Source organism: Macrobrachium rosenbergii, chromosome 31 (genome assembly GCF_040412425.1).
Source record: "Macrobrachium rosenbergii isolate ZJJX-2024 chromosome 31, ASM4041242v1, whole genome shotgun sequence".
In the NCBI taxonomy this organism is placed as follows: domain Eukaryota; kingdom Metazoa; phylum Arthropoda; class Malacostraca; order Decapoda; family Palaemonidae; genus Macrobrachium; species Macrobrachium rosenbergii.
This window is the reverse complement of record NC_089771.1, coordinates 18,485,387-18,501,545: the sequence shown is the minus strand read 5'-3', so window position 1 is coordinate 18,501,545 and position 16,159 is coordinate 18,485,387. Positions and strand designations below refer to the sequence as shown.

The window sequence follows — 16,159 nt, the reverse complement described above, 5'->3', positions numbered from 1 at the left end:
GTAAATACTAATTAGCTGGTTCACGTCAAAGGACATTGGGGAATTAGAAGTTAAGATAGTGCCATGTAGTTATTGGGCTTTTTGTTATTCCTTTTCAGTTATCACTTTACTTATTTAATTGTAATTGTCTCTCACACCGTACTCATTTCACGTGCTTTGTATGGTATTTATATATTTACTTAACGGCAGACATGTTGAACTCTACTTGTTTAATGAAATATGACCTTTACCGTTTTGTGGGTATTTCCTTTTCGTTTATTAATTTTATTACCTTTCTTAATTTTCCTTTTGGAGCTTATTTTGTAAAAGACAGTGTCGCACTGGTATGGAGTTTCAGAGTTAAACGCGGACAACACATACACAATGGAGAGATTTAATCGCGGACGTCTGTCTTGACTCCTTGTCATGACATCGCATTTGGCACCTGAGAGAGAGAGAGAGAGAGAGAGAGAGAGAGAGAGAGAGAGAGAGAGAGAGAGAGAGAGAGAGAGAGAGAGGCACATCAATGAGGAGTTTTTTTGTGTGTATATATATATTTATATGAATGTATGTATGTATGTATGTATATACATATATATATTTGTTTATGTATTATGATACACTTAGTCCCCTGTCGTTGTAAAATTCTGCTCTTTTCATTATTAATAACTATGGGAGTTTTGGTGTGGTGGGTTTATTAGAAGTACATCATCGTTTATGACACATTATTAAGTTTTATGTAGGCCATTTGAGTTGATGACAGTCATTATGATTAGATAGAATGTAAGCTTATGAAAAATGACCTGCCTGAACTAGGAATGGGAATATGTAAGAGCTCACACATTATATATATATATAATATATATAATATATATGTGTGTGTAGGATTATATATATGTGTGTGTATATATATGTATTTGTGTGTATGAAAGTATTCAAGAATTCTTTTGAAGCAGAGCCAATCGTCGTGGATCATAACTCTGTAAAACCTACTACGGTTGACAGCTTTTGTCATATGTATCACCCTGATCGTATTTGTCACGCCAGTCAAATTTCCCCGACTGGCCGCCTGTCAAATCTGATGCGCCCGTCAAGAGTGTCGGTTGATTAACGGACTTCTTCTTCTTCTTCTTCTTCATCTTCTTCTTCTTCTTCTTCTTCTTCTCTCTCTCTCTCTCTTTTTTTTTTTTTTTTTTTTTTTTTTTTTTGCGGCCGTCAGGAATGATCTCTGTCGGAAACTAGAGATCTTCTGACTGGAAAAATGATTTGTGGTCAGAGTGACTCCTACAATGAATCATCTTTTCATTCTAAGTATGATGACGGTTGGATGACCAGGAATGATGAATGCTGACTTTAGAATGTGTTTCTGTGCTTTATGAAGTCTGTGTGTGTGTGTGTGAGAGAGAGAGAGAGAGATAGAGAGAAAGAAATGAATTATAATTTGCAAAGCGAAATATGTCTTCCTCAAGAATTAATCTGTCTCTATCGTCATTCTTCTACCTATTATACACTACAGACTTTATTTTTATTATTATTATTATTATTATTATTATTATTATTATTATTATTTTTATTATTAATATAGTCGTAATACGACACCAAACTTTAATATTCAAACTGACTCTCAAGTGAAGGGGCTTACATTTTTTACCCTCTTGATCCATTTACTTTTAAACACAGAGGTTTCTCAACCTTTGATATTTGCTAAAGTTAAAAAAAGAAATAATAAAAAAAAGCAAAAAAAAAAAATCACGTGCAGTAACCTTGAGTTGCGTAGACGTCATCGTTTGTCTTTTAGGTAAAGCTCTAAAACGAGATTTTTATCCCGCAATAAATCTGCTGGTTTTTTTTTCATTTGTTTTGTTTTTCTTTCTCTGTGTATCTCATCAACCCGTTACTCCTCACTTCCTTAATTTGTTGTGATCTTACCCACTTTGTTTCTTCTCTCTTCCCGTTTTAAATATCTGCTACTTTCTCCAGCAATATTTCCTTATCTCGTGGTTACCGCGATTTTCTCTTTCTTGTTTAATAAGCTCTTTGTCAGTCGTCTTATTTGCTGCGTCTCATCCGTTCGTTTTATATATATATTTATATATATATATATATATATATATATATATATATATATATATATATATATACTATATATATGTATGTATATAATGTGTGTATGTACAGTATATATATATATATATATATATATATATATATATATATATATATATATATATATATATATATATATATATATAATAATATATATATATATATATATACATACACATACATACATATATAGATGTATATATATATCAGTGTAATTTACAATCATTAGCTTCACACTCCAGCTATAAAATAAATGGTCCTCCAGCCGATTTAAATAAAATCTAATTCCTTGATTTATCCGTGCTGTTCTTTGTATCTTATTCCACCCATAATTTTTCAACTCAGTATCGGCTCCCGGCAACCTCCCCCCCCCCATCTCCCATGGCCACTAACCCATCAAACCCCCCACCCCCGTGTAGCTGTTTACAGGTCGGCTAAGCCTAACATCCTGCCAAAAGAAGCTGCTCCGAAAATATCGGTAAGTGAGCCATTTTTACCTCAGGGCCGAAACTTATATTAGAATATGAGCTATTATTATTTTGGATCACCCTTGGAAACCATTAAAACGGGTCTTTTATTTTTTTGGGGGGTGGGGGGCCGGGGGGCTTAAAGTCGGGGTGATTATCGCCAGGGGTGAAAGGCTTAAACACACGCCATTGGCTCAAGCAACAGGAGTTCGTACTTTCTTTTAAGTTTGTTTATTTTCGTTGTTTTTTTTTCCTCGTCTCTTACACTAAGCAGTTAGTCGAGTTCTTGTAATTTTTGCGAACGTAAGGCCCTTGTATTTTTCTTTCATCAAGTCATGTATGTGATATTTTAAACTGTGCGCTTTCAGTCTTTCTCTCCACACACACACACACACACACACACACACATATGCAGTAGAGGTAGTGTAACAGTGCCATAATTTAGCATTCCGGGCTCGCGCGAGTAAAGGGTCCTTATTATGTATTTGTATAGTCTTGGTTATTTGTCAAAAGCACAGATCAAAGCTTCTCAGCAAAGGAAGTCCTAGGGGAATGGACCTCTCCTCCTCCTCCAGAAGGGAAGAGAAAGAGGAACGTTTGACTGATTCCTCTATAGCATGGAGGAGGGGAACGGGTGCCTCCATTTAAGAGGGGGAGGGAACGTGGGAAGCCTTATGTCTTTACGGTCCTTCCACAGAGGACTGATAGATAGGTGGTAGTGATAGCAGAAGGGAAAGGGGAGAAAGCAGAAGGACTGGAAAGGAATCCTTCGCCTCAACCGAAGGTGGAGGATATGTGGAGGACTTGTGATCTTACTTTCCACAAAAGCTCCTGGGGACAGGGGACGGAGAAAGGGGCGACGAAAGGGGAGAGGAGAGATGAAAGAGGAAAAGGACGAGAAAGTGGAGAGGAAGAGGGAATCCGATCTGTTTACAAACACTGCTTTTATGCCAATATTTTTGCCTCGATGGGAGATGGCGGTTACAGTAAGGAAGGAAGAAAAAGTAAGAGAGAGGGAGAGGGAGAAGGTGGAGTAGCTGGTAGCTGTGACGTCAGAAGTGCTGCATGTGACTACTGCTGTTTCTCCCCACTTGAGATAGCGTGTTGGTTTCTTCATATTTGTTTTGTACTTGTCGTCTCCCGGTAGTTGACAGTGGTTATCCATGGCCATTTCATTTTATTCTGGTTATATAACTTCTTAGAGTTGATCAGTACTTATCTTTTATGCTATTGTAATGGTATCCATACCTTGTCAAATCGGTCCCTTCACATCACTAGGTATTTGTTCTCAGCAACAAAAAACAGTGACAAACATGATATCCTGCGTTGTATATAACAAACACTGAAGTGGTCAGTGAATTAGCAGTGTGGTCTGCAGCATTCTTTTCCAGTAAGCCTTCATTCCTTGCATTTCTTCCTTTGCTTCTTGGCCATTGTATCCCCTCCAATGGTCCTCCGGTAACTTGCTCTTTTCCATCACATCCGGATTCCTTGATATTAGGCGGGTAATGACTTGTGCCTTTATTGAGCTGTCTTACACTCGATTTTGTCGTTTGTTAAGACTGGTGATAGTTTTTTCTGTCACGTGTGGCTTATGGAGAGAGTAACACTTTTACCATAAGATGTGTGGAGAGAGAGAGAGAGAGAGAGAGAGAGAGAGAGAGAGAGAGAGAGAGAGAGAGAGACCTACTTCTAACGTTACTTATGCCTCCCAGGAAAAGCGTTATGCTGATCTTGTCAGAATTATGTGGAATTGTGGAGCGATAATAAATTATACTCCTCCTCTCTATATCCCGAACAGTTCTTTATATTGCTGTAGAAACGGTTATCTCCGTAACTCTACCACAGACGTATTTGTAACTTGCACAAGCAACACTAAACAATGTTGATGCAGATGTTGATAGCAACGGCGTGAGTAGTAAGGACGAGGAAGTAGTGTATATGTAGTGTTTCTGGCTGTACTCCAAGTCCACCTCTTCATTTCATATAGTTCTTTTTTTGTTTCTTCTCTTCGCTGTTCTGTTACTTTCCTTTCTCGGGCCATTAGTCATATTCATCTTTTTTTTTTTTTTTGGCCGTTTGTTCTTTGAGGTCGAGTTGTTTCTTGTTATATTACTTTTAATTCTTGCTCCCCACTTTAAAGCCCTAGGTGAATTTCGTGGGTGAAATTGGTTTATTTATTGTATGTGTAAATTTCATTTTTTTTATATTGTCAATTCCATAACAAACGCGATTTATACAGGTAGAGAACACCCATAGGTAACAAATTTCCACAGATTATGAGGGCATGACTTTTCAATGTAGTGTCAACGTACTGAATATTTTCATGGCTGTGTCTTGAGTAAGAGCACTACCTCAACCCCTCAGCCCCCCTCCTCGATCTTTAAGGAAAAGGAGGAGGGGCAAGAGGGGCAGGGGTATCACTCCCTTCGCCAATTGCGTGAACAAGGGGATTGTTTGGCAGCAGACCTGCCTTCCCTCGCGTCCTCCGTCATCTGTTGTTTTTTTAGTAGCTTTCTTAAATTTATTTTTATTTTATAGTCTTTTGTCTTCCACTTCTCTGTTTTTTAAGGTGCCTTTTTTCGTCTTTTTTATTTTTAATCTCTTATCTTCCATTGCCATTTTTATTTTTAGGTTTTTTGTACGTGGCGAAGATAAAATCATTGTCTTCTTATCTCCACAAATTCCTCATTGTAGTTTTCTTATCTGCCTATTTGTGTTTTATCAAGCGGTTTTTTCTAATGGATTTTTGCGCTTTTATCCCTTTTGGTTATGTTTTGAAAATATATGTGTATTTTGCTCCTTTGATACCGAATTTAACTATTTCTTATGTAAAGCCATGTATTTAGTTTGTTTTAATGATGTTAATGGAACCAACACTCAAAGTTCTTTTTCCGTGCAAGATATTTGTTTTTTGAAGTGCAGGGAGATAGTAAAACTTTACTATAATTAAATACTTCTTAAAGCTATGATTTGCACGGCAGAAAGTATCAAGGGACACTGAATAAATAAAATATCTTATGATGCATCTGGATCTCGACCAACACGAGAAGGCATAACCCAACTCACCTGAAGTTTCCCTAGGTCGTACAACCTGCAAGATATCATGCGCAACTTGAGTAAACTGCGCTTTAATTATTTATCTATTATATACTATCTAACTATTTAGTTGGGTTGGCTTCACAAGAATGTTAACTAGTTTATTTCTGAAGTAGATCTGATTTGCGTTATTCATCGATTGGCAATTCTAATAATTTCAGATCTTTCTGATAAATGGCATCCATTTTTGTATTGCGCAGTAAATTGTTGAGGTTTGCTTGGTTATGGAACAGTTCTTGATTTTAATATATTCCATTACCTCCTTCCCTCACACAAATATATACGAGTATTATTAGTAATAAACGTAAATGTCATAGTTTTGAATGACAAGGAATTGCTTTCTATTAATCACATTATTCATTATGAGCGCCATATATCGGAAGCTTCTATGAACCAAATGCTTCTATTATCTTTGGAATGACGAGTCTCTCTCTCTCTCTCTCTCTGTCATTTGGTGTCGATGGCTTCTGTTGTTATGAAGGGCTCTCTCTCTCTCTCTCTCTCTCTCTCTCTCTCTCTCTCTCTCTCTCTCTCTCTCTCTCTCTCTCTCACCGAAACAATGCCACCTTCACCAAGTTCCTAAATTTTCCGTTCAGTAATCCCTTTATTTGTATTCATTTTGGCAACTTCAGAATATTGTCTAGAATACCGTTTCTGTTTAATGTGATGATATAATTAGCGTGTATAGAAGTTAGCCCACTTTTATTGTAAATAAGAATACGACGCTAATATAATGACATCTCTATGACGAATGGAGGGATATTTAGAAAGTTATTTTTAGAGACATGTTTGAATTCCTACATTTGGCTATAATAACATATATATATATATATATATATATATATATATATATATATATATATATATATATATATATATATATATATATATATATATATATATTGTTGTGTCATACCAGTGCCTTTACAATTCATATCCATCAGTAACAATACTTTTATGGTTGTATTCCAAGTACCGCAAGATCTCACACCGAGTACGAGAGTGCAATGAAGTCTACGGGAATAGAGATCCATATTTCATTTACTGGCGGTTTTCCGGAAAAATGCTTTGGCCTTCTCCAGGAAGCTGCTGACCATGAGAAAAAAAAAAAAAAGAGCTTAATCTGCTATTTCTTACATTTTGGCTTTTTGTATCCATTAGAATTTTGATGGAAGAACAAGGGAAGCCTGATTACTGATATATATATATATATATATATATATATATATATATATATATATATATATATATATATATATAGTATATTGATAGTGAAATGTTTTGTATATGATGTATGCGGAAGGTTGTCAGGTTTTTATGTTTTGATTCACACTTTTTGAATTTTATTGAGCTTAAGATATAAATTACTGTCATTACCATTTGTTTTTTACGGCCATTCTGATCCATATATCTTTAGTATAATCTTACTTTGCCGAAGAATAGAAAGAAGAATCTGTACACCCTGTGCTCTGCTCCTCCAGATTTTGTGGTATGGGGACGATGATTAGTCGCTGTCAAACCCAGAAAGGGTTAATGAGGTCATCGTAAACAAATGAATATCTCAGCAACAGAAGCTGGGTGACTTATTTGTCGCGCTTTGGTCGAAATTAATCGTTCGTAAGAGAGAGAGAGTCTTTGTTTTGCCCCTATTAATGTATGGGGTCTGTGTTATTGCAAATATTGATGCATATCGATTTCAGACTAGCGTTCGTCTGGCATAAATTGATGATTTTATGAATTTCTGGAATAGCAGATCAAAACAACTGAAGTGGTTATTAATCATCCTTTCGTTGCTGTCATTGTTACTAATTTGGTTTATATCTTGGCACTTCGCATCAGGTTGTTTTAAACGCTGTTGTTGCCGCTGCTTTTCACCAGTTGGTGGAGTACAAACCACAACAGAGTGGCATAAAGGCAGTGCCAGTGTTAGGTCAAATAGAGAAATACAGGGGGTTGGGAGGCGGGGCAATTGCCAAAGAAAAAACTTCTTTACGTTGGCACTGATAAATGAACTATTAGCTCACTGCTTAGTTTAACCGCTGGTGCCTCCCTCCCTCCCTCCCTCTCTCCCTCCCTAAGTTGATTTAGTTTTCATTTCGTGGGTCGTTTGTTAAAGTTACTTTGTTTATATGAGGAGAGTTTGTTCGTGGTCGACGGGATTCGTCTCAAAACTTGCCTATTTTTTTATTTGTGTTCAGTCAAGCACCTGAGGCTATATTAAGTGATTATTGTGTGAAAAATATTTTCGAATCCATGTAACAATTTTCCTATTTTTGCGATTTATTAAATATCACTTGTTTGTTTCTCTAGTAAGAAATTTATTTTCTCTCATCTTAGAGAATGACAGGGAAAACAGTGCCTTGCTGGTTGTGAACATGCTTGTTTCAGGAAAGACAAATTAGGGTTCTAAATGGGCCAAAGTTATAAGAATTCTACCAGTATGAACTCTTACATATCCAGACAAATAATGAAGCTTATATTATATGACTCTTGAGATCATGTTTCTGAGTGAATAAGAAATCGTTGGTTCATATTGAAGAGTTTGTGAAAACCTCCAGTGACTTAAGCAAGAGATGATTAGGATTTTCTTGCATATCCTACTCCATCGCCACTCTTCATACAGTCCTTGTTGCTGATGCTGTCATCCCAGAAGTGACTTTCCTTATATTCTGAGTATCTTGGTAGCTTTTGTACTTGCTCGTTTTTCTCTTCTTCCTCCTCCTCCTCTTCCTCTCCCCCCTTTCTGTTCTTCCCCCTTCCCTTTCAAGAGTAGGAACAGAAGATTGAGTGACATCAGGGGAGGTCACCCCCCCTGCCCCAGGTGGTGAAATTAAGGTGCTAGTGAGTAAGAGTGAGTGGGCAGGTGTGGGTCGGGCAGGTGATGGTGAGGGGCGTGTGTGGGGGGGCGTAGGGACCCCGCCATGAAGTCGGCCAGGTGTTGGAAGAGGCTCGGTGAGAGGACACCCCCCAGGCCCGTCGCCGCCCCCACTCCCTCTACACCCAGTCCCCCTCCGCCATGCTGAAGCAGCCGCCGGGGGAGACAGACGCCAGTATGTGCGTCCCGGACGACCGTCCTCGAAAGAAACTCTCTTTCCGCGACCCCGAAGTGGTGACCCCCACCAGGAATGGTGGTCACCCCGCTGCTGCCGCTGCTGCTGCTGCTGCTGCTGCCGCAGCTGCTGCGGCCTCCCAAAGACACTCCGTCCTCCTTCACCCCCACCCTCACCCTCATCCCCACCCCCACCCCGCCCAGCATCATCACCAGCAACATCAGCATCACCATCAGTCCTCACACTATAATACCCGACACACATTGGCACGCCCGCACAGCATTGCCGGCATCGTGGGTTTGGGTGGGTTTAGCGCCCTGGGTGGTGTGGCCGGGGTGGCCAACCCTGCCTCAGTGCCTGGGACTCAGTGCGTCACTTCGCCAGCGACAGTCTCTGGGGTTACCTCCATGCTGGGCAACCCTGGGTTATTGGGTCCTGTTAACATCCCCGGGGTTTTGGCTGGCCCTGTGACGCCCATACTCACACCACCCACAAGTCCCACCCATACGGCTCAAACTGTCACTACCCCATCCACGTCCAGAGCCCTTCCTGCCAGCTTGCCGCCGACGCCAGTCAGCAAAGTGTCGCCGTCACATCCCCTGACGCCCACGACGTCAACCAAGCCAGTCACCACCAACCCGACCTCTCCTGCGCCGAAGAGGTCCCCCGCCCAGCCTTCGTCGCCCACCTCCAAAATGTCGACTAACCCGCAGGCATCTAAGGGACCCCCTGGCACCTCATCGGCGACTCCATCGTCGGGAAAAGGCGCTGGTGGAAGTCAGCCTCCGTCTTCCCCCACGGGGAAGGCTCTCCCGCCCACTGGCAGCCTCAAAGCAGGTGGTGGCGGCACCGCACAAGCCAAGGCCCCGAAACCCGCCTCCCGGAATAGCTCCATGAAGAAACAGAAGCCGTCGGCGTTTTCTGGCGTGCACCAGGCCGTGACCTTTTTGACGGAACGCGGCGCCAGCGTCGTCAATGGAGGTCGCACGCGGTCCGCCCAACCCGAAAACCCTACGGCAGTCAGTCTTGAAGATGTTGATTTGGAGGTAAGTGATACTGCATCTTTCTGTCGTAGAATGCTGCTGTATACGATGCCAGTAAGGGCGAAGCGAAGAAACAGGTACGGTGTTCTGTTAATTCACGTTTTAAACTATGTTGTCAGTCGTTTCATGTCTGCATATGAAGGTGAGTTACATGTAAGAAGTAGTTGAAGACAGTCTTTGTTCCTTGTATACGAAGGTTTCATTTGTATTGCGTGTGCATTCAACATGACATATGAGTTTGTGTGTGTGTATATATATATATGTATGTGTGTGTGTGTGAGTGTGTAAGTGCACGTGTGTGTGTGCACGTGTGCGTGTGTGTGGCCAATTTGGTGGAGTCTATAGCCAAGGAAAAAGAACAGTTCGAGTTTATCTCGGATAATACATTCCTTTCTGCGAGAATTGAGAGGATTCTCCACTCTGTTGGGGCAGGAAGGGGGACAGGGACCTCATCCCTTATAATAATTTGATGAACTTCTATTTCAAAGGGAAAACAGCTGTTAACGAAAACTGTAATATGATGTTTTGTTGCGTTTCCATGACATGGTATTATTAAAACCATAGTATTAAATGGAAGAAACAAGAAGATTACAAAGTTATGTATGATCGTGACTGAAGAAACATGCCTACATTTTTTGTGTTTTCTGAAAATGGTAGTAAGGGTTCAAATTCAAACATATTCTCAGCAACCTTACAGCATCAGTTAAAAATTAAACTCGTAATTAATCATATTACGGCAGAGTAGACCAGTTGAAATTATATTTTGAGTTGAAATTATATTTTGAGTGTTTGTGTAATATTTCTGCAATTATTTGTGTAAGAATGTTTTATCAGATAATAATAAATCTGTTCATAGCCCCATTTCATCCTTGTCTTGGCACATGCTTGATGAAATAAATCTAACTATTCTTTCATTTTAAATTCCCTCCATTTTACCACGTTTTCTACGTCTTCATATTAACAGTGCAAGAAGAAAATCTCACTTCCTTTCTCTTCTGACGTTTCCGCAGAGCCAGGCGATGAGAATAGTGAGGACAGTAGGGCAGGCCTTTGAAGTTTGTCACAAGATCTCCATCAAAGACACACCTCCTTCGCCAGAACCTCCTGAAGATGAGGAGAGCGAACACGGCTCCGACGCCTCCACCGATAAACCCAGGAAAGGTAAATAAGAAAAGAGCCTGGTTTTGATTCTGATAGTTGAATGGTAGTTGCGGAGAATGGCTTAAACGCAAGGCTAAATCTATAGAATAGTTGTTTTAGCAACTGCAGTTTTGGGGATAACATAAAAGGTAACTGAAACAAAAATACTAATAGCTTAAAAGTGTTGATTTTGAAGGTCGTTTGGATATCTTCTGAATGTATGTTTTGTAGCTTTTAAATCCTAATAATTGTACGGAGATATTGGAGAAACTTAATGTTCATGAAACCAGAAGAAATCAGTCATCGAAATATGCATGTTTAAATGTGGGAATCATTAAACGATTAAGTGGATAAACTTTTAGAACAAGAACTGCATTGGTTGAGGGTTGTCGCATTAATGGTTCCGCTTACGAAACAAGCATCCTAAAATTCATTCTGGCTACGAAATATTAATGTTTTAACATCCGTAGACATTTTGTATTTTTGCCTTTTCATCGGATGCCAAGGTTGTAATAGTTTTATCTTTAACGTTTCCGTATGCGTATGTCTGGCTACGAAAGCTTCCATGTAGTTCGGAAGAGGGGTTGAGTCAGAGAGTTTGGCAGGGTTTACCGATACGCGATACCTCTTTCTGCTAGTTTTTCGTAGCGGTGTTGGAAATAACTCTCGGTGTGTTATAAGCGTATGCTGGCCTTAGAGAAATGACATATCATTTCACGTTTGCTGGTGAGAATTCGGAATTGGTAATTGTGACTTTGTGGATGTTTATGATAAACCCATTACTATTAATATTTGTTATTTAAGGCTGAAGTACTCACTCTGAGGCCAAACAAGTCACTCAGCATCTTATTGCTTTAGAGAAGAGTTTCGTTAAACTATTTGTATGATTGCATTATGAATTTAGTTTCGTAACTGGCCCACAATTGAAACCATGGCTAAACTTTGCTGATTTAAATGTTACTTTCCTCACTAACATCATAGTAAAACAGTGGAGTGAATCATACATTGCTTCGCTCAGTCTTAACTCCATGCTAATACAGTGCTGTGAATCCAAGTTATTTGTACATTATAAACACTCGTAGGAAATAAAAAATAACGGACGTTATTTTCAGACTGAATGTTAAATTAAAAAGAAAATATTAAGATATGTTTTAGTAGTAGTTCTCGGGATGAACAGAATTTAAATTTCAGATGTTTTTATCCATTGCCTTATTGATACCACGTTTGAGTATGATTTTTTTTTTTGTCTCATGCTCTGTTGTTATTGCGTTCCCAGTCTGTCTTCGGTCTCACTTAAATTGAACCACCAGCTGTTGAATGGCACGCTGTTGAAGGTTTCTTTTAGGGAACTCTTAAAATCAATACCCACGGAGATTTATATTATACAGCGTGTTTGTGTTACTGTATAACATATCGTACAATGTCAAACTGAGCATGTCGATCGTTGGTAGGGTGATTTATTCCAGTTAAGTTCAACGGGAACAGTGACCAGGTAGGTCCTGTCTATTTCGGTATATTTTGACGTCAGTTACATTTCACTTTCATTTTCTTGAAAGGGTCACGCATTTTCATGTCAGTTTATTTTCTTCCTGCATTCTGAGAAGATAAGAAAAGAATGTGCAGCTCTAGCTGTTTAAGGCGTCCATGTGCAAATTGTTCAGTTTGTTAAGATGTGTGTCCCAAACATTTTTTTATCCATATTTTGCCGATTTCAGACGTCAGCTTCAAATCAATCGATTTCCAGAGTGAACCCTGACCAGTGACTTACCTGATCGTGAAAAATAGTGTTTCTCTGCAGTTGGTTTCAGACTATAACCCTGAAGAACTGCGTTGATCCTGGGGATATTATTCCCCGTGGTTGTCTGTAGTGTAATTTTTTTTAAGAACTGATTTTTAGTTTTGATGATTACTGTAGGTTTCAAGGATTCGCACTTTACCAGTTATACAAAGTATCAAAACATAGGATGTAAGATCTTGCACATCTGTGTCCTAATATCTCACCTTGCCTCTTATTGTTCCAGATCTCTTAGATACTGAGAGTGCCCAGGAAGACCTGGTGACTCTGTCTCCCTCTGACACAGTCAATGAGGACTCCGTAGAACTCCTGCCACAGCGACCCAACAAATTAGAACCCCTTGCACCTCCTGTTGGATCCGATATCTTAACAAAGGTACGTTATGGTGAATTTCAGCTCCTGACTACTCTCTATTATGAATTCTTATTTATTTTACATTCCTACCTTTTTGTATTGTCCAGAAAATTGACATGGTTAGATCTACAGAGAAGTTACTGAAAATACGAGATGTTAGTTCATATTTGGGGTCCTTTGTCAGTGTTCAAAGTGATAGGCACATACAAGCACTGTTTGTTGTATTTTTAATATTTACGAGGTTAAGATGGAATTGTCAGGAAGCTTTAATGTCAATACTATTACACATGTCAATAGTTTTACACATCCTAACAGTTTCTTTCATTATTTCAGGGTACTGGAGAAACTTATGCCTCACCTCTAAGTGAGCCCCTACCTACAGGTGACACCTTGCCACTTGCAGGAACACCTCTCTCAGTGCACCATGAACTTCAGCTGCTAAGAGAACAGCTGGAGCAGCAACAGCAACAGACACAAGCAGCAGTATCTCAAGTACACTTATTAAGAGACCAGTTAGCAGCAGAAACCGCTGCCAGGCTTGAAGCTCAGGTACTTTTCCCTGTTGTGTAGCATGGTCTCTAAAACCATTTTTTGCTTATTTTTCTTTTATAATTCTTCTTGGGAGTACTTTCTATTCTAATTTTGTTGTATAATACTCAGTGTAACAAGCTTTTTCTTTTTAACTTTCAAGTTCTGTAATTGGTTTTTTTTTTCTCAGTATTCAGCCTATAGTCTAAGTGAAATGTCATTTTCGATGTGTATTTTTATGAAGCTGTGATTTTTCTCTATTAGAATTTAGGATTTTCAGAGTTGCCTGGATTTATAAGTTCATGAATTTTTTAAAATAATGTACGACATGTAAATTGGCAAAATATATTTCGAGTGTATTATTATACTTATACACTATTTATTAAAACCAGTGTATATGATTATGCCTAGAATTGTAATCCTTGACTAGACTGTAAAAATTAATTTATTGGCACCTGGGAACAATCAAAATTGGTTACTTGACTGCTTGACTTCATGAGACAATTAGAATACGAATGTTAATTGTACTTAGACTGATTAAAATGTAAAATAAACCCAGCAAATCGTCTATTACCTTTAGTCCTCTCATAAACGTGATGTTTTCAGGCTCGCACTCATCAGCTGTTAGTTCACAACAAGGAACTGTTAGAACACATCCAGGCTCTTGTACTTCAAGTTCGTGACTTGGAAGTGAAGCTCTCGGGGAGTGGGGTAACTGGAACTGGGGCTGCAACTCAACTGATTCCAACTCCGCCAGAGATAAAAACACAGGTATGATTCATGCCTTTCTTTTTATGGTCCTTTAAGAAAGCCCATGCTGTGCAGTATATACTCCTTGTAACTATGCAATAGTAAAGTTTGATTTGTATAAAACACAGTTGTTCATCAGAATATGCACTTTTAATATTGTTTACTGTTCAGAAGTAGAAAATTACTGTGGCTTTTTTTAAAGCTTGCTGTTTCATTTTTGTTTTTAAGTTGCAGGTAGCAGCAATGCTTATTTTTATGTATTTTTTAATAATAAGTCTTAATGCACCGTAAGAAAAATTTGTTAGTAACCAGTAGAATACTGTACAGTAACTTTTTGATGTTACTGTCTTATGATAATTATTATAGAGTTAGGGCCGAGAGAAAATTACACCAAACATTGTGTGCTTCAACTTTTTAAGCTGTACAGAAGTGTTGCCTACCTTAAGTACTGCAATTGTTATATGAAAAAAATTACATAGTCAAGATATATAAGTCCTTTAAAAGTATTAATTCACACCAAGTGTGAATGTCAAGATATATAAGTCATTTAAAAGTATTGATTCACATCAAGTGTGAATTTAGAAATAGCAAGAAGTTGTTTTACACTTTTCGTAGATATTGTAATCAGTGTTTCACATTCACCATTGAAATGTGGCCTTTTCTAGCAGGTATAGCACCAAATACACCTTCATGTGATAATTGAGATTTTAAATAATTTTGAAATTATTGAATAAAAGCTTGGTAGGGAAGAGCTTTTTGCTAAGTGGTCATTGTCAGTTTAAATTCGATATCATTTGCACGTTTTTTTCACCAAATATTTTTTGTATTTTGCAGATGTATTTTTGCTTTAACTTTTATTACTATTCTCATTACTTTATGGCTTGCAAATTTAAATCATTGCAAAAGAAACTACGTTCCATATTGAACACGTATGTCAGTCTTTTAATAAGATTGAACTCTGTTTAATTAATCAGAAAATATACATACCATAAGTGACATTTTTAATACAGGACAGTATAAGAATATGCATTTTGCATAATGCATATGAAAATCTACATTTAATTTCTTTGCATCGCTGTGCAAACATTCTTATTTGGAGTTATGATGATTCACTTGAGGCCACTTTTCACTTGAAAAGAGAGACAAGGGAAGTAATAAATGTAACTGCCTTATCAGTTTATCACATATAATTTGTAAATTGTTCCGAAGCCCTCATATGCAGATATCTGGGTAGGCAAGACTTTTTTACAGTTCTCAGACAAAAACAGACAATGTCAATTTAATATAGTAAGGTCATTAAGAGCTGGTCAGATTTTTTCCCCTTTTCATTTTAGTAGATGCCTTAGATCCTTTCAAGTAGGTAGTTGTACGCTTATTGTGCTACTGATGTTGTTCTACCTCTGTATTTAGAAGTTATCTTGCTCTTCATTGTTGTTCTAAATGAGCATGTAAAATTGTTTTCACTGCTGTACTTAATGTACAGTGTATTACACAATACAAAATTTTTTCCAAAATCCTTTCCATTAGATATTTCATATACACTGTCTCAGTATTGCATGGATAGTGCTGTAGAAATTTTCCTACTAGGTATTGTGTAAGCACATAGAACTACGGTACCATATTATTGCTTTACTTCGGCTCCTGGAGTAAAATCTGATTATAATAAAATGCAACATTTGTATGCATGAAGATTCTCCAGTTATAATCAGTCATATTGAAAGTTGTAAGGAGGCCTATAAATATGCATAAAAATCCTTCTTAGGCATGTGTTGTAGAAAAATATGTTGGAAGAAAATCAGTAGCATAATTTTTGGAAGATTGATAGTTTAGTAATATTTTACAGTATCC

At 38.2% G+C, this 16,159-nt stretch overlaps 1 protein-coding gene across 12 annotated transcripts in view; it reads left to right on the top strand.

Annotated features, from left to right (window-relative positions):
• LOC136855385 (carboxyl-terminal PDZ ligand of neuronal nitric oxide synthase protein-like) overlaps nt 1-16,159 on the top strand; it is a 514,751-nt gene that overhangs the window by 495,080 nt on the left and 3,512 nt on the right. For 8 of the 12 annotated variants that reach the window (XM_067132325.1, XM_067132320.1, XM_067132323.1 and 5 more), the window contains 4 exons: nt 10,755-10,905; nt 12,906-13,054; nt 13,367-13,582; nt 14,168-14,332. In XM_067132325.1, coding sequence (XP_066988426.1) covers nt 10,755-10,905; nt 12,906-13,054; nt 13,367-13,582; nt 14,168-14,332 — 681 coding nt within the window. Of the gene's footprint in view, nt 1-7,988; nt 9,748-10,754; nt 10,906-12,905; nt 13,055-13,366; nt 13,583-14,167; nt 14,333-16,159 lie in introns of all 12 variants that reach the window. The other 4 variants (XM_067132317.1, XM_067132316.1, XM_067132315.1 and 1 more) reach the window with 1 other exon arrangement.